The following is an 18,029-nucleotide window of genomic DNA, read 5'->3' as shown; positions in this document are numbered from 1 at the left end:
TTTCCTCCATTTTTCTCCCATTTTTCCCCCATTTTCTCCCTTTTTCTCCCAATTTTTCCCAATTTTTTCATCCAATTTTTCCTCCATTTTTCCCATTTTTCCCCATTTTCCCCCCCAATTTTTCAAAATTTTTTCCTCCATTTTTCACAATTTTCCCCCCATTTTCTCCATTTTCCCCCCAATTTTGCCTGAATTTTTCACAATTTTTCCCCCCATTTTCTCCATTTTCCCCCCAACTCTTCCTCCATTTTCCCCCCAATTTTTTCCTCTTTTTTCCCCATTTTTCCTCAATTTTTCTCCCATTTTTCCCCCATTTTCTCCCTTTTCCTCCCAATTTCTCCCCCCAATTTTTCCTCCATTTTTCTCCCTTTTTTCCTCCATTTTCTCCCTTTTCCCTCAAATATTTCCCATTTTTCCACCATTTTCTCCCTTTTCCCCCCAATTTTCTCCATTTTCCCCCCAATTTTTCCTACATTTTCCCCCCATTTTCTCCATTTCCCCCCAATTTTTGGTCCATTTTTCCCCTTTTCCCCACCAATTTTTCCTCCATTTTTCACATTTTCCCCCCCAATTTTTCCCATTTTCCCCCCATTTTCCCCCATTTCCCCCCAATTTTCCCAATTTTTTCCCCCAATTTTTCCTCCATTTTTTCCCAATTTTTCCCCCATTTTTCCCCAAATGTTTCCCCAATTGTTCCCCCATTTTTCCCAATTTTTCCCCATTTTCTCCCTTTTCCCCCCAATTTTCTCCATTTTCCCCCAATTTTTCCTCCATTTTTCCCCCAATTTTTTCCCATTTTTCCCGCCAATTTCTCCTCCATTTTTCACAATTTTTCCCAATTCTTCCCCTCAATTTTTCCTCAATTTTTCACAATTCCCCCCCCATTTTCTCCCTTTTTTTCTCCATTTTCCCCCCAATTTTTCCTCCATTTTCCCAATTTTTTCCTCCATTGTTCCCCATTTTTTCCCCCAATTTTTCCCAATTTTCCCCCATTTTCTCCCATTTTCCCCCAATTTTTCCTCCATTTTTCACAATTTCCCCCCATTTTCTCCCTTTTTCCTCCATTTTCCCCCAATTTTTCCCCCATTTCCCCCCAATTTTTCCCAATTTCCCCCCCATTTTTCCCCCAATTTTTCCTCCATTTTTCTCCCATTTTCTCCCTTTTTCTCCCAATTTTTCCACCCAATTTTCCCCCCATTTTCCCCCAATTTTTCCTCCATTTTTCTCCCATTTTTCCCCCATTTTCTCCCAATTTTCCACCCAATTTTTCCTCCATTTTCCCCCCAATTTTCCCCCCATTTTCTCCCTTTTCCCCCAATTCTTGGTCCATTTTTCCCAATTTTTCCTCCATTTCCCCTTTTTTCCCCCAATTTTTTGTCCAATTTCTCCAATTTTTCCTTCAATTTCCCCCAATTTTTCCACCATTTCCCCCCTTTTTGCCGTTTTTTCCTCCCCCCCCATTCTCCTCCAATTTTTCCCTTTCCCCCCTCTTTTTCCCTCCATTTTTCCCAATTTTTCCCTATTTTTTCATCCATTTTCCCCAATTTTTTCCTCCTTTCCCCTTTCCCCCCAATTTTTTTTGTCCATTTTCCCCCAATTTTCCTGCAATTTGCCCCAATTTTTCCAATTTCCCCCCAATTTTTCCATCATTTCCCCCCATTTTCCCCTTTCCCCCCCAATTTTCCCCTATTTTCCCCTCCATTTCCCCCCACTTTTCCCCCAATTATTTCCTCCACTTTTCCCTTTTCCCCCATTTTTTTCCCCATTTTTTCTCATTCCCCCCCATTTTCCCCAATTTCCCCCTTTTTTCCTCCATTTTCCCCCTTTTTTCCCCAAATTTTCATCCATTTTCCCAATTTTTTCCTCTATTTTCCCCTTTCCCTCCAACTTCTTGTCCATTTTCCCAATTATTTCTTCCATTTTCCCCAATTTTTCCCCATTTTCTCCCCAATTTTCCCCGCATTTCCCCCCTTTTTTACAATTTTTTCCTTTTTTCCAATTTCTCCCCCGTTTTTCTCCGATTTCCCCCCCAATTTTTCTCCATTTTCCCCACTTTTCCCCATTTTTTCCCCCACTTTTCCCCGGTTTTTCTCATTTCTCCCCTTTTTCCCCAATTTTCCCCTTTTTCCCTCCATTTTCCCCCTTTTCTCCCAATTTTTTCATCCACGTTCCCAAACTTTTTCCTCCATTTTTCCCTTTTTTTCCCATTTTTTCCCATTTTCCCTTTTTTTCCTCCATTTCTCCTTTTTCCCCAATTTTTTTGTCCATTTTTCCCAAATTTTTCCTCCATTTTTCCCCATTTTCCCCCTATTTTTCCCAACCTTTTTTCCCCTTTTTCCCCATTTTTTCCCTTTCCCCCCCCATTTTCCCATGGGAAAACCCGGCTGGAAATTCGGGAATTGTGGCCAGAAATCCCAATCCCTTTGGAAAACTGGGATGGAAATTTTGGGAAAAGCGGCCGGAATTCCCATTCCCACTGGAAAACCCGGCTGGAAATTCGGGAATTCCCAATCCCGTGGGAAATCCGGGCTGGGAATTTGGGAATTCTGGGCTGGGAATTCGGGAATTCTGGGCTGGAAATCTGGAAATTCCAGGCAGGAAATTTGGGAATGCCGGGCTGGAAATTTGGGAATTCCCAATCCCATTTGGGAAATCTGGGCTAGAAATTTGGGAATTCCCGATCCCTGTTGGAAAATGGGCTAGAAATTTGGGAATTCTGGGCTGGAAATTTGGGAATTCCGGGCTGGAAATCCAGGAATTCTGGGCTGGAAATTTGGGAATTCTGGGCTGGGAGTTTGGGAATTCTGGGCTGGGAATTTGGGAATTCTGGGCTGGAAATTCCAGAATTCCAGGCAGGGAATTTGGGAATTCCAGGCTGGAAATTTGGGAATTCCGGGTTGGGAATTTGGGAGTTCCCAATCCCATGGGAATTCTGGGCTGGGAATTTGGGAATTCCGGGCTGGGAATCCGGGAATTGCGGGCTGGGAATCCGGGAATTCTGGGCTGGGAGTTTGGGAATTCCGGGTTGGGAATCCGGGAATTCCGGGCTGGAAATTTGGGAATTCTGGGCTGGGAGTTTGGGAATTCCGGGCTAGAAATTTGGGAAAACCAGTCTGGAAATTCGGGAATTCCCAATCCCTGTTGGAAAACTGGGCTGGAAATTTGGGAATTCTGGGTTGGAAATCCGGGAATTCCGGGCTGGGAATTTGGGAATTCTGGGCGGGGCGGGGAGTTTGGGAATTCCAGGCTGGAAATTTGGGAATTCTGGGCTGGGAGTTTGGGAATTCTGGGCTGGAAATCCGGGAATGCCGGGCTGGGAATTTGGGAATTCTGAAATCTGTGGGAAAACCAGGCTGGAAATTTGGGAATTATGGGCTGGAAATTCGGGAATTCCCAATCCCTGCTGGAAAACCTGGCTGGGAATTTGGGAATTCTGGACTGGCAGTTTGGGAATTCTGGGCTGGGAATTTGGGAATTCCGGGCTGGAAATTTGGGAATTCTGGGCTGGGAATTTGGGAATTCTGGGCTGGGAGTTTGGGAATTCTGGGCTGGAAATCTGGGAATTCCGGGCTGGGAATTTGGGAATTCTGGGCTGGGAGTTTGGGAATTCCGGGATGGGAATTTGGGAACTCCAGGCTGGAAATCCAGGAGTTCCGGGCTGGGAATCTGGGAATGCCGGGCTGGGAATCCGGGAATTCCGTGCTGGGAATTTGGGAATTGCGGGCTGGGAATCCGGGAATTGCGGGCTGGGAATTTGGGAATTCCGGGCTGGGAATCCGGGAATTGCGGGCTGGGAATTTGGGAATTCCGGGCTGGGAATTTGGGAATTCCGGGCTGGGAATCCGGGAATGCCGGGCACTCACGGCGGACGCGCGACTCCATCATGCTGCGGCTGCGCCACTCCAGCCTGGCCGGGGAGGGCGGAGCCCGAAATTCCCGGAGAGGAGATTCCAGGGAAAAAACAGGAATTCTCTGATCCCGGCGGGAACTCAACGGGAATTGTCTGATCCAGATGGGAATTCAGTGGGAATTTTCTGATCCCAGTGGGAATTCTTCAATCCAGGCGGGAATTCGGTGGGAATTCTCTAATCCCGGTGGGAATTCTCTGATCCCACTGGGAATTCGATGGGAATTCCCCAATCCAGGTGGGAATTCTCTGATCCCACTGGGAATTCGATGGGAATTCCCCGATCCAGGTGGGAATTCTCTGCTCCCACTGGGAATTCTCTGATCCAAATGGGAATTCAGTGGGAATTCCCTGATCCCAGTGGGAATTCTCTGCTCCAGGTGGGAATTCAACAGGAATTCTCTGATCCAGGTCAGAATTAACCGGGAATTCTCTGCTCCCACTGGGAATTCTCTGACTCCACTGGGAATTTGGTGGGAATTCTCTGATCCCGGCGAGAACTCAACGGGAATTCTCTGCTCCAGGTGGGAATTCTCTGATCCCGGCGGGAAGTCTTTGATCCAGGTGGGAATTCAATGGGAATTCTTTGATCCCACTGGGAATTCTTCGATCCAGGTGGGAATTCCCTGCTCCAGGTGGAAATTCAGCGGGAATTCTCTGCTCCCCCACTGGGAATTCTCTGCTCCCACCGGGAATTCTCTGATCCCACCGGGAATTCGATGGGAATTCTCTGATCCCACCGGGAATTTGATGGGAATTCTCTGATCCAGGTGGGAATTCGATCGGAATTCTCTGATTCCACTGGGAATTCGATGGGAATTCTCTGATTCCACTGGGAATTCGGTGGGAATTCTTTGATCCCGGTGGGAATTCTCTGCTCCAGGTGGGAATTCTCTGACTCCACTGGGAATTCAGTGGGAATTCTCTGATCCTGCCGGGAACTCAACGGGAATTCTCTGATCCCGGTGGGAATTCCGTGGGAATTCCCTGCTCCAGCCCTGGGAGGATTCAGGCCCCAGCTCCCGCTGGGAATGAGGACGGAGCCGCCGCCGCTCCAGCCGGGAATTCCGGGCGCCGCCAGTCCAGGAAAAACCCCGGAATTCTGGAAGCTTCCATGGGATCCGGCCTCATCCAGGTGGGAGCCGCCTCATCCCGGGATTCCTCCTCCTCCTCCTCTTCCTCCCGAGGCTCCTGAAAGGGGGAAAAGCTCTGAAATCCCCCAAAACATTCCCAGAAATCCCATCCCGCCCCTCTGGAATTCCAACCCCAGGTTTTTTCTGGAATCCCAATCCCAAAATTCCCCCCCCCCCCCCGGAATCCCAATCCCAAATTTTTCCCTCCTCTGGAATTCCAATTGGTTTGGATTTGGGGTTTCTTGGGATTTTTCCCCCCCCTCTGGAATTCAAATCCCTTTTTTTTCTGGAATCCCAATCCCAGATTTTTCTGCAATCCCCAATCCCAAATTTTTCCCTCCTCTGGAATCCCAATTTGTTTGGAATTGGGTTTTTTGGGGGTTTTTGGGGGATTTTTTTCCCCCCTCTGGAATTCCAATCCCAGATTTTGTGTTGTCCCCCCTGCAATCCCTATCCCAGATTTTCCTGGAATCCCAATCCCAAATTTTTTGTTTCCCCTTTGTAAATCCAATCCCAGATTTTTTCTGGAATTCCAATCCCAGATTTTTTCCCCCTCTGGAATTCCAATCTCAGATTTTTCTGGAATCCCAATCCCAGATTTTTCTGCAATCCCCAATCCCAAATTTTTCCCCCCTCTGGAATCCCAATTTGTTTGGAATTGGGGTTTTTGGGGTTTTTTTTGGGATTTTTTTCCCCTCTGAAATCCCAATTCCAGAATTTTCTGGAATCCCAATCCCAATTTTTTTTCCCCCCTCTGGAATTCCAATTGGTTTGGAATTGGGGTTTTTTGGGGTTTTTTTTGGGATTTTTTCCCCCTCTGGAATCCCAATCCCAGATTTTTCTGGAATCCCAATCCCATTTTTTCCCCACTCTGGAATTCAAATCCCATTTTTTTCTGGAATCCCAATCCTAGATTTTTCTGGAATCCCAATCCCAATTTTTTTTCCCCCTCTGGAATTCCAATTGGTTTGGAATTGGGGTTTTTTTGGTTTGTTTTTTTTTTTTTTTCCCCCCTCTGGAATTCCAATCCCAATTTTTTCTGGAATCCCAATTTTTCCCCTCCTCTGGAATCCCAATCCCAAATTCTTTCCCCCACTCTGGAATTCCAATTTGATTGGATTTGGGGTTTTTTTGGGATTTCCCCCCCCCCTTTGGAATTTCAATCCCTTTTTTTTTCTGGAATACCCCAATCCCAATTTTTTTTTTTTTTCCCCTTTTGTAAATCCAATCCCAGTTTGGTTTTTCCCCCCTCTGGAATTTTTATCCCAGATTTTTTTTTTCCTCCCCCTCTGGAATTCCGCTGTGCCATTAATCCAAACCCAAACTCCAGGGCCTTGTCCCAAATATTCGGCCCTAAAACCTGGGACAGGAGGGAGGGAATTTTTTTTTTTTTTTTTTTTTTCCAGGGCATGGAAAAACCGGGAAGGGAAAAATCCTGGGATTTGGGAGAGGGAAAAACAAAAAAAAAAAAAAAAAAAAAAAAAAAAAAGGAATTTTCAGGGAAAAAAAAAAAAAAAAAAAAATCCCATCCCGGGGATGACATTCCAGACTTTTCCAGGATCGTTCCCTGCCCTTGTCCGAGGACATTCCCGGGGATCCCGAGGGAATTTGGGAAGGAATTCCCACCCCGGGGGGTCCCGATCCCAAAAAATTCCCACCCCGGGGGGGTCTCGATCCTAAAAAATTCCCACCCCGGGGGGGTCCAAATCCTAAAAATTCCCGTTCCTGGGGGGGGTCTCGATCCTGAGGAATTCCCCCCCCCCCCCGGGGGTTCCATCCCAAATTTTGGATTTTCCCTCCGGGAATGGGGAAAAGGAGGGACAGGGAGGTCCCGGGGGGGGGGAGGGGCGGCAATGGAGGGGGGAGGTCCCGCCCAGGCCTCGGAGTTTCCCCGGAGTTTCCCCCTCCCCCTCCGCATCCTCCTCCTCATTCTGCATCCCAAATATTCCCAAATATTCCCGAATATTCCCAAATTTCCCCGAACTCCGCTCCCGCACTCACCGGGACGCGCCCGGCGCCGCTTCCGGGTGCGGAGGCCACGCCCACCTCAGGCCACGCCCACCCTAAGGCGCGTCCGCGGAGTGTCGAAGCCACGCCCCGTTGTGCTCTGATTGGCTGCGCGGGGGAAGGGGCGGGGCCGGCGAACGCCGCGCTGCTGGCGCCACCTGGCGGGTCGGGGGGGGAACGGCCCCGGTGTCCCCAAATTCCCCCCGATGTCCCCAAATTCGGTCCAGATGTCCCCAAATTCGATCCAGATGTCCCCAAATTCCCCCCGATGTCCCCAAATTCGGTCCAGATGTCCCCAAATTCCCCCGATGTCCCCAAATTCCCCCCGATGTCCCCAAATTCGGTCCCGGTGTCCCCAAATTCGGTCCAGATGTCCCCAAATTCCCCCCGATGTCCCCAAATTCCCCCCGATGTCCCCAAATTCCCCCGATGTCCCCAAATTCCCTCCGATGTCCCCAAATTCCCCCGATGTCCCCAAATTCCCTCCGATGTCCCCAAATTCCCCCCGATGTCCCCAAATTCGGTCCCGGTGTCCCCAAATTCCCCCCGATGTCCCAAAATTCGGTCCCGGTGTCCCCAAATTCCCCCCGATGTCCCAAAATTCGGTCCCGGTGTCCCCAAATTCCCCCCGATGTCCCCAAATTCCCCCGATGTCCCCAAATTCCCCCCGATGTCCCCAAATTCGGTCCCGGTGTCCCCAAATCCACCCCGATGTCCCAAAATTCCCCCGATGTCCCCAAATCCGGTCCCGGTGTCCCCAGATCCCCCCAGTGTCCCCAAATTTGGTTGGGATGTCCCCAAATTCCCCCCGATGTCCCCAAATTCCCTCCATTATCCCCAAATCCGGTCCCGATGTCCCCAAATCCCCCCCAGTGTCCCAAAATTCCCCTGATGTCCCCAAATTCGGTCCCGGTGTCCCCAAATCCCCCCCAGTGTCCCCAAATCCAGTCCCAGTGTCCCTAAATTTGGTTCTGATGTCCCCAAATCCCCTCCAGTGTCCCCAAATTCTGACCCGATGTCCCCAAATCCCCCAAAATGTCCCTAAACCCCCCCCCAGTGTCCCCAAATCCGGTCCTGGTGTCCCCAAACCCCACCCGGTGACCCCAAATCCCCTCAGTGTCCCCAAATCCCTCCTGATGTCCCCAAAATCAGTTCAGATGTCCCCAAACCCCTTCCAGTGTCCCCAAATCTGGTCTCAGTGTCCCCAAATCCCTCCCGGTGTCCCCAAATCCCTCCCGGTGTCCCCAAATCCGGTCCCGGTGTCCCCAAATCCCCCAAAATGTCCCTAAACCCCCCCAATGTCCCCAAATTCTGCCCCCAATGTCCCCAAATCTCTCAATTGTCCCCAACCCCCAGGAGGCCACAGCGGGTTTGGGGTGAAATCCTTTAATTGGGCGAGTCTGGGACACCACGGTGGCCCTTGGGGACATCTCCGTGTCACCGTGGTGGCCCTTGGGGACATCTCATCATCATGGTGGCCCTTGGGGACATCTCATCATCATGGTGGCCCTTGGGGACATCTCGGTGTCACCACGGTGGCTCCTTGGGGACATCTCGTCGCCGTGGTGGCCCTCAGGGACATCTCATCACCACGGTGGCTCCTTGGGGACATCTCGTCACCGTGGTGGCCCTTGGGGACATCTCATCACCACGGTGGAGCCTTGGGGACATCTTCTTGTCACCATGGTGGCTCCATGGGGACATCCCGGTGTCGCCACGGTGGCCCGTGGTGACCTCTTGGTGACCTTCTGGTGGCACATGTTGTCACCACGGGGCTCCTTGGGGACACCGTCCCACTGTCACCACAATGACCCTCAGGACCAGCCCATTGTCACCACGGTGGCTCCTCAAGGACACGGTGGCTTTTTGGGGACATCACCCCACTGTCACCACCATGATCCTCAGGACCACCCCACTGTCACCAAGATGGCTCCTTGAGGACACTTTGTTGTCACCACGGTGGCTCCTTGGGGACATCCCATTGTCACCACCATGACCCTCGTGACCAGCCCATTGTCACCACGGTGGCTCCTCAAGGACACTCCGTTGTCACCGCGGTGGTTTTTTGGGGACAACATCTCATTGTCACCATGATGACCCTTGAGGACATCCCATTGTCATCCCCGGTGGCTCCTCAAGGACACGGTGGCTTTTTGGGGACATCACCCCACTGTCACCACCATGATCCTCAGGACCACCCCACTGTCACCAAGATGGCTCCTTGAGGACACTTTGTTGTCACCACGGTGGCTTTTTGAGGACATCATCCCACTGTCACCACCATGATCCTCAGGACCAGCCCATTGTCACCAAGATGGCTCCTTGAGGACACTTTGTTGTCACCACGGTGGCTCCTTGGGGACATCCCATTGTCACCACGGTGGCTTTTTGAGGACATCATCCCACTGTCACCACCATGATCCTCACGACCACCCCACTGTCACCATGGTGGCTTTTTGGGGACATCATCCCATTGTCACCACCATGACCCTCGTGACCAGCCCATTGTCACCACGGTGGCTCCTCAAGGACACTCTGTTGTCACCGCGGTGGTTTTTTTTGGGGACATCACCGCACTGTGTCACCACAAGGACACCCCACTGTCCCCTGGAGGCCTCCCGGTGACCTCCCGGTGACGCGCCGGTGTCACCTGGCCGTCCCCGTCCCCTCGTGTTCCCGCTCCTTCCTCCGCTGCTCCTCCTCCTCCCTGTCCAGGTCCCTCAGGCGCCGCTCCAGCTCCTCGGGAATTGTCACCTCCAGCAGGTTCTCCATGCCCGCCTCCGGCTCGTCCCCGATCAGCACCTGGTGGGAGGGGACACCCCCAAAACTCCCGAAACCGCCCCGAAACCGCCGGGACCCCGCCCGGCCCCGCCGCCCCCCGGCTCACCTGGATCAGCTTCTGGCAGGTGCTGAGCACCTCGGGGTCCTTCTCCCAGGCGTGGAGCTCACGGAGAACCAGGTAGGAACCTCGGGATCTCAGGTGGAGCCGGCCGGGCTTGGTGGCCGCCAGCTGCTCGGGGACATCGGGGACAAAAAAGAGTTGGGAATTCTGGGATTTTGGGAGTGGGAGCCAAAATCCCTCGAAGAACCCGAAAAAGTTTTGACCTGGGCAGCGAAATTCGCTGTTGAAACCTCGGAATTCTTTGTGGAACGTCAAGAAGTTCTCACAGAGCTCCAAGGAGTCCTCAAAGAACCCCAGAATTGCGCACGGCACGACCAAAGTGTTCGTGGAAACCCAAAATTCCTCAAGGGAAGTCAAAAATTTCCTCAGGGAACCCCCAAAATTCCTGAAGGAACGGCAAAATTCCTCAAGGAACCCCCAAATAATCCTCAAGGAACCCCAAAATTCCTCAAGGAAACGTCAAAATTCCTCAAGGAACCCCAAATAATCCTCAAGGAACCCCCAAAATACCTCAAGGAACCCACAGAATTCCTCAAGGAACCCCAAAATTCCTCAGAGAACCCCCAAAATTCCTCATGGAACCCACAGAATTCCTCAAGGAACCCCAAAATTCCTCAGAGAACCCCCAAAATTCCTCATGGAACCCACAGAATTCCTCAAGGAAACTTCAAAATTCCTCAAGGAACCCCAAATAATCCTCAAGGAACCCCCAAAATCTGTCATGGAACCCCCAAAATTCCTCAAGGAACCCCCAAATAATCCTCAAGAAACCCCCAAAATTCCTCATGGAACCCCCAAAATTCCTCATGGAACCCCAAAATTCCTCAGAGAACCCCCAAATAATCCTCAAGAAACCCCCAAAATCCCTCATGGAACCCACAGAATTCCTCAAATAATCCCCAAAATTCCTCAAGGAACCCCCAAAATTCCTCATGGAACCCCCAGAATTCCTCAAGGAACCCCAAAATTCCTCAAGGAATCCCCAAATAATCCTCAAGGAACCCCCAAAATTCCTCAAGGAACCCCCAAAATCCCTCATGGAACCCACAGAATTCCTCAAGGAACCCCCAAAATTCCTCAGAGAACCCCCAAAATTCCTCATGGAACCCCCAAAATTCCTCAGAGAACCCCCAAATAATCCTCAAGGAACCCCCAAAATTCCTCAGAGAACCTCAAATTTCTGCAAGGACCCCTAATATTCCTCAGGGAACCCCCAAAATTTCTCAAGGAACCCTAAAATCCCTCATGGAACCCCTAAAATTCCTGAAGGAACCCCAAAATTCCTCAAGGAATCCCCAAATAATCCTCAAGGAACCCCCAAAATTCCTCAAGGAACCCCCAAAATTCATCATGGAACCCCCAAAATTCCTCATGGAACCCACAGAATTCCTCAAAGAACCCCCAAAATTCCACAGAGAACCCCCAAAATTCATCAAAGAACCTCAAATTTCTGCAGGAACCCCCAATAATCCTCAAGGAACCCCCAACATTCCTGAAGGAACCCCCAAAATTCCTGGAGGAACCCCCAAAATTCCTCATGGAACCCACAAAATTCCTCAAATAATCCCCAATATTCCTCAAGGAACCTTCAAAATTCCTCAAGGAACCCCAAATAATCCTCAAGGAACCCCCAAAATTCCTCATGGAACCCCCCAAATTCCTCAAGGAACCCCCAAAATTCCTCATGGAACCCCCAAAATTCCTCAAGGAACCCCAAAATTCCCCACCAGCATCAACGTTTCCAGCAGCATCTTGCGGATCTCCGGCTCCTCTTCCCGCCGGTGCTCCGGGGGGAGGTACTGCAGATCCACGGGGAGTTCTGGAACGGCAACAACCCCCCTTGGGAAATCCGGGAATATTCGGGACATTCCCAAAAATCCCGCAAAACACCCCAAAATCCCTGCTCACGCTCCATCTCCTCCTCGGGGAGCTCCTCGGGGCCGGCCAGCGGGAGCAGCAGGAACGGCAGCGCGTCCACCTCGGCGCTCAGCAGCCGCTCGTGGTTCTCTGGGAATTCGGGAATTTTGGGAATCTCATCCCGACCCCGCCCGTCGAATCGGGAAGAACCGGGATCGAGATGGATTTTCCCCAAAATTTGTTTGTTTTTTTTTTTCCCCCCCAATTTCTGCTTTTCCCGCTTTTTCCTTCTTTTTTCCCTGCCTTATCCTGGCTCCACTTTTCCGGGAATTTTGGGAATGTTTGGGTTCTCCCATCCCGCAGCCGCGGGGATGGGAATTCCAGCAATTCCAGGGGAATATTCCCAAAAATCCCAACCCGAGGCCGTTCCCTCTTCTCCCATGCAGAATCCCACGGAATTCCAGCATTTTAGTCGGGATTCCATGGAATTCCAGGATTTTAGCTGGGATTTCAATGAAATTCCAGGATTTTAGTTGGGATTCCACGGAATTCCAGGATTTTAGTTAGGATTCCATGGAATTCCAGGATTTTTACCAGGATTCCATGGAATTCCATGATTCTAGTTGGGATTTCAATGAAATTCCAGGATTTTAGTTAGGATTCCATGGAATTCCAGGATTTTTAACAGGATCCCATGGAATTCCAGGATTTTTAATAAGATTCTCTGGAATTCCAGGATTTTAGCTGGGATTTCAATGAAATGCCAGGATCTTAGTTGGGATTCCAAGGAATTCCAAGATTTTAGTTTGGATTTCAATGAAATTCCATTATTTTTCCATTATTTTATGAAATTCCAGGATTTTTAACAGGATTCCACAGAATTCCAGGATTTCAGTAGGGATTCCATGGATTTACAGGATTCTGGTTGGGATTCCCCAAAATTCCAGGATTTTACTTGGGATTCCAGAGAATTCCATGATTTTCCTCAGGATTCCTCATTCCCAGCTGGAATTGGGCCCTTCCAGGGATCCCAGGAATTCTGGGATGGGAGGGATTTAGGGACGATCCCATCCCAGCATTCCAAGGACCGGGACAATTCCCAAAATCCCGGGAATGCTCCGAGCTGGGAATTCCAGCGGCCAAAATTCCCTGGGAATTCCATCCTGGAATTGGGAATTCCGTCCCAAAATCCTCCGGGATCCTCAGCCCCACCCCACCCCCACAGGGATGGGAATTCCAGCTGGGAATTTTTCTGGAATTCCCAAATTCCCCAATTCCATCCCCAAATTTTTCTCTTCTGCTTCTCAACTTCCGTCAAGAAAATCCCACCAAAAAAACCCCAAAAAATCCCAAAATTTCACCTCGAATCCCTCAAATTTCACCCAAAATCCCCCAAATTCCCGATCCCAGAATTCCAAATTCCCAAATTCCATCACCAAATCCCCCAATTTCATCCCCAAATTTTTCCATTCCACTGCTCCACTTCGGTCCTGAAATTCCCAAAAAACCCCACAAAAAAAGCCCCAAATTTTCACCCCAAATTTCCAGTCCCAGAAGTTCAAATTCCCCAAATCCTATTCCAAAAATTTCCAGGGAATTTTTCCGGAGCCTCTCCCAGCAGGAGGATTCTCCCCAGCCCCGTTTTTCAGGGAATTCTGGGAATCCTCGGCCTCAGCCCCTGCCCTGCTTCCCGAGGCTGCAGATCCCAGAATTCCATCAATTCCGGGGAAATATTCCCAAAAATCCCCCCCCAAAAATCCCAAAAAATTCTCAAAAAAAAAATCCCCAATATTTCCCAAAATAGCCACAAAAAAGCTCCAAAAAATCCTGAAAAAATCCAACAAAAACTCCCAAAAAATCTCAAAAAATCCCTCAAAAAAAAAAATCACAAAATATTCGCAAAAAATCCCCCAAATAATCCAACAAAAACCCCCAAAACTTCTCAAAACACCCCCCAAAAATCCCAAAATATCCACCAGAAAAACCCCAAAAAAATCCCAAAACAAACAAAAAAACCACCCCACAAACACATAAAATTCTCATTAAATCCCCCCCCAAAAAATCACAAAAAATCCCCCAAAAATCTCGAAAAAAAATCTCAAAACCAACCAAAAAAAAAACAACAAAAAGCCCCAAAAATTTTAAAAAAGCCCCAAAATTCTGCAATTTTTACCGTGCTGGAAGCAGCAGTTCCTGAGCGCTCCCACCACTCCTCTCCTCATCACGGCCGAGTCCGGGCACCGCACCAGGGCCAGGAGCCGCCGCAGCACCCGCCTGAAAAACACCCCAAAAATCCCAATTCTGGCCTGCCTTGTCCAAAATAACAATAATCCCAAAACTTTCTTTAAAAATCTCTAAAAAATCCCCCCAAAAATACTCCAAAATTCAACAAAAAATCTCCAAAAACTCCCCCAAAAAATACTCAAAAATTCACCAAAAAATGCCGATATTGCATTATATAATATACCATACTATATGTTATATTATATTATATTATATTATATTATATTATATTATATTATATTATATTATATTATATTATATTATATTATATTATATTATATTATATTATATTATATTATATTATATTATATTATATTATATTATATCTTATTACATTCATACCTTATTATATTCATATCTTATTATATAATATTCTATTCATATTCTATTCATACCTTACTGTATCATATTATATTACATTACATTATGTTATAACATATCATATGATATCATATCTGCAATCAAAACACCCCAAAAATCCCAATTCTGGCCTGCCTTGTCCAAAATAACAATAATCCCAAAACTTTCTTTAAAAATCTCTAAAAAATCCCCCCAAAAATACTCCAAAATTCAACAAAAAATCTCCAAAAACTCCCCCAAAAATACTCAAAAATTCACCAAAAAATGCCAATATTGCATTAAATAATATACCATACGATGTTATATTATATTAATTACATATTATATTATATTATATTATATATTATTTATTATATTATATTATATTATATTATATTATATTATATTATATTATATTATATTATATCATATCATATCATATCATATTATATCTTATTATATTATATTCATATTCTATTCATATCTTACTGTATCATATTATATTACATTACATTATGTTATATCATATCATATCATATCATATCATATCATATCATATCATATCATATCATATCTGCAAACAAAACACCCCAAAAATCCCAATTCTGGCCTGCCTTGTCCAAAATAACAATAATCCCAAAACTTTCTTTAAAAATCTCTAAAAAATCCCCCCAAAAATACTCCAAATTTCAACAAAAAATCTCCAAAACTCCCCCAAAAAATACTCAAAAATTCACCAAAAAATGCCGATATTGCATTATATAATATACCATGCTATATGTCATATTATATTAATTTTATATTATATTATATTATATTATATTATATTATATTATATTATATTATATTATATTACATTATATTATATTACATTACGTATTTTATCATATTATATCATTCTATTAATTACATTATATAATATTATGTATGATACATGATATGTTATTGTATTATATCATTACATTTTTATTATAGTACAACATATTATATATTACATTAATTACATTAATTATATTAATTATATAACACACAATATTATACTGCTTATATTATATTATATTATATTATATTATATTATATTATATTATATTACATTAATCATATCACCTTATATCATATTATATCATATTATATCACATTATATCATATCTGCAATCAAAACACCCAAAAAATCCCAATTCTGGCCTGGCTTGTCCAAAATAATAAAAATCCCAAACAGAGATTGAAAAAGAAAAAAAAAATCCCCAAAAATTCTTTAAAAATCTCTAAAAAATTCCCCCAAAAATACTCAAAAATTCAACAAAAAATGCCGATATTGCATTATATAATATACCATACTATATGTTATATTATATTAATTATATATTATATTATATTATATTATATTATATTATATTATATTATATTATATTATATTATTATTTTGTATAAATTATATGTATATATATAATATATATACATAAATATAATATTACATTATACTATATATTTTACCACATTATATCATTATATTAATTACATTATATAATATTATATATTATATATGATGTGTTATTGTATTATATCATTACATTTTATTATATTATAGTACATCATATTACATATATAATTTATGTTATGTTATGTTATGTTATGTTACATTATATTACACTATATTATATATTGTATCATATAATATTTTTACATATTATATATGATATGATGTAATATGATATTGTATTATATTAATTATATTATTGTATTTTATATTATATCATAGTACTTATTACATATTATATTAATTACACAATATATTATATTATATTATATTATATTATATTATATTATATTATATTATATTATATTATATTATATTATATTATATTATATTATATTATATTATATTATATTACATTGTATTGTATTATATTAATTACATTAATTACATTACATTACATTACATTACATAGTACTACACCACACTACGTTACATTCCCACAAAGAATCCACACAACGCACAGCCCATAAAAAACCGCCCCAAAGCCCCCAGGGCCCCCGCGCTCCGCGTTCCCTCCGCCGGCCGCTCACCCCGAGGGCTCGAGCAGCGCGCTCCGCGCCTCGCCCGCCCGGCTCAGGTTGCAGAGCAGCGGCCCCAGCTCCGCCGGCGGCCGCGCCGCGCTCAGCGCCCGCAGCAGCGCCTCCGCCGCGGGGCCCAGCGCCCGCAGCACCCGCGCGGCGGCCGCGGCATCGCGGCTCAGGTTGGCCAACACGCCGCAGGCCGCCGCGGAGCCGGGCAGGAGCGCGGAGAGCCACGGCACGGCGGGGAGGAGCGGCTCCAGCGCGGCGGGCTCGGAGGATGCGTTCACCAGCGCGGCCAAGGCGGGCCGGGATCCACGCGAGGCCGAGGCGGCCAGGGCGGACAAGGCCGACAAGGCCGCGGGGTGTGCCGCGAGCAGCGCCCGGCCCGAGGCGCTGCCCGACAGCGCCAGAGCGGCCTCGGCCGCTTCGGGAGCGGCGGGGCAGGACGGGGAGAGCAGCGCCGTGAGCTCCGACAGCGCCGCGGACGCCGCCGCCTCGTTGTTGGCCTCCTCCATGGCCGCGGCCTCCTTCGCAACCGCCGCCATGGCCGCGTTGCTTGGCAACGGCGAGATGGCCGGGTGGAGCGGCCAATCAGCGCCGCGAATACAGGGAGGTGGAGGTGATTAGCCAATGGGGTGCGGGCACGCCGTCGGAAGGGAGGGAGAAAGGGGTGGTGGGAAGGGAGGGTTGTACGAAAAAGCGCCGTACGGGCTCCCACACGCGGGGCCAATTAGGCCACGGAGCCATGGACCGGTACGGTCAAAGCCGTGTCCGCTCGCGGGGCTTCGGCCGCCACCGGTACCGGCTGCAACGCTGGCTCCGCCATCCCCTCCTGTGCCGCCATGGTCGGGACGCAAAATGGCGGCGTCGCCTGGCAACCACCGTGATGGATAGGCCGAGCAGCCAATCAGCGCCGCGAAACACGGGGCGGTAAACAGGTAAACCAATGGGATGCGGCTGTGGTGCCGGAAGGGGAAGGGCTTTGGCAGACAGGGATTGTGGGAAGGACGGCTGTACGGAAAGGAGCGGCGCGGCCCCTCAGGCAGGGCCCAGGTGAGGCCTGAAACACAAAACCAGCGCTGGGGCCTCTCTGAATCTCTTAAACCAGGCCTAAATCCCTTACCTCAGCTTGGAATCCCCTAGTTCAGGCCTAAATCCCTTAAATCATCTTGAAATCCCCTAAATCAGGACCGAATCCCCCAAATAAATCCCTGAAACCAGCTTAAAATCATGTCATTCAGGCCTAAAATCCCTTACCTCAGCTTGGAATCCCTTAAGCCAGGCCCAAATTCCACAAACCAGGCCTGAATCCTTAAAGCGGGTCAAAATTCCTGGGTGACACCAAACCCTGGGTGACACCAAACCTTTGGGGACACCAAACCCTGGGTGACACCAAACCCTGGGTGACACCAAACCTTTGGGTGACACCAAACCTTTGGGTGACACCAAACCCTGGGTGACACCAAACCCTTGGGGACACCAAACCTTTGGGTGACACCAAACCCTGGGTGACACCAAACCTTTGGGGACACCAAACCTTTGG

The 18,029-nt window shown here is 47.1% G+C and overlaps 1 protein-coding gene and 1 long non-coding RNA gene across 2 annotated transcripts; both read right to left on the bottom strand.

Annotated features, from left to right (window-relative positions):
- Window positions 1-8,417: 8,417 nt before the first annotated feature.
- Window positions 8,418-9,026, bottom strand: LOC128787334 (uncharacterized). The gene is made up of 2 exons (XR_008430672.1): window positions 8,992-9,026; window positions 8,418-8,538 (listed from the first exon to the last, which is right to left on the bottom strand). It is a non-coding gene; the product is annotated as an uncharacterized LOC128787334 (long non-coding RNA).
- Window positions 9,027-9,254: 228 nt separating this feature from the next.
- Window positions 9,255-17,715, bottom strand: HGH1 (HGH1 homolog). The gene is made up of 6 exons (XM_053941375.1): window positions 16,496-17,715; window positions 13,980-14,080; window positions 11,858-11,956; window positions 11,677-11,768; window positions 9,935-10,057; window positions 9,255-9,849 (listed from the first exon to the last, which is right to left on the bottom strand). Exons 1-6 carry the CDS (start codon window positions 17,029-17,031, stop codon window positions 9,694-9,696), a joined length of 1,107 nt encoding a protein of 368 aa, XP_053797350.1. The 5' UTR covers window positions 17,032-17,715; the 3' UTR covers window positions 9,255-9,693.
- Window positions 17,716-18,029: the final 314 nt, after the last annotated feature.

This window comes from Vidua chalybeata, chromosome 1 (genome assembly GCF_026979565.1).
Source record: "Vidua chalybeata isolate OUT-0048 chromosome 1, bVidCha1 merged haplotype, whole genome shotgun sequence".
Classification (NCBI taxonomy): domain Eukaryota; kingdom Metazoa; phylum Chordata; class Aves; order Passeriformes; family Viduidae; genus Vidua; species Vidua chalybeata.
The sequence above is the reverse complement of the archived record's forward strand: the minus strand, read 5'-3'. Positions and strand labels throughout refer to the sequence as shown.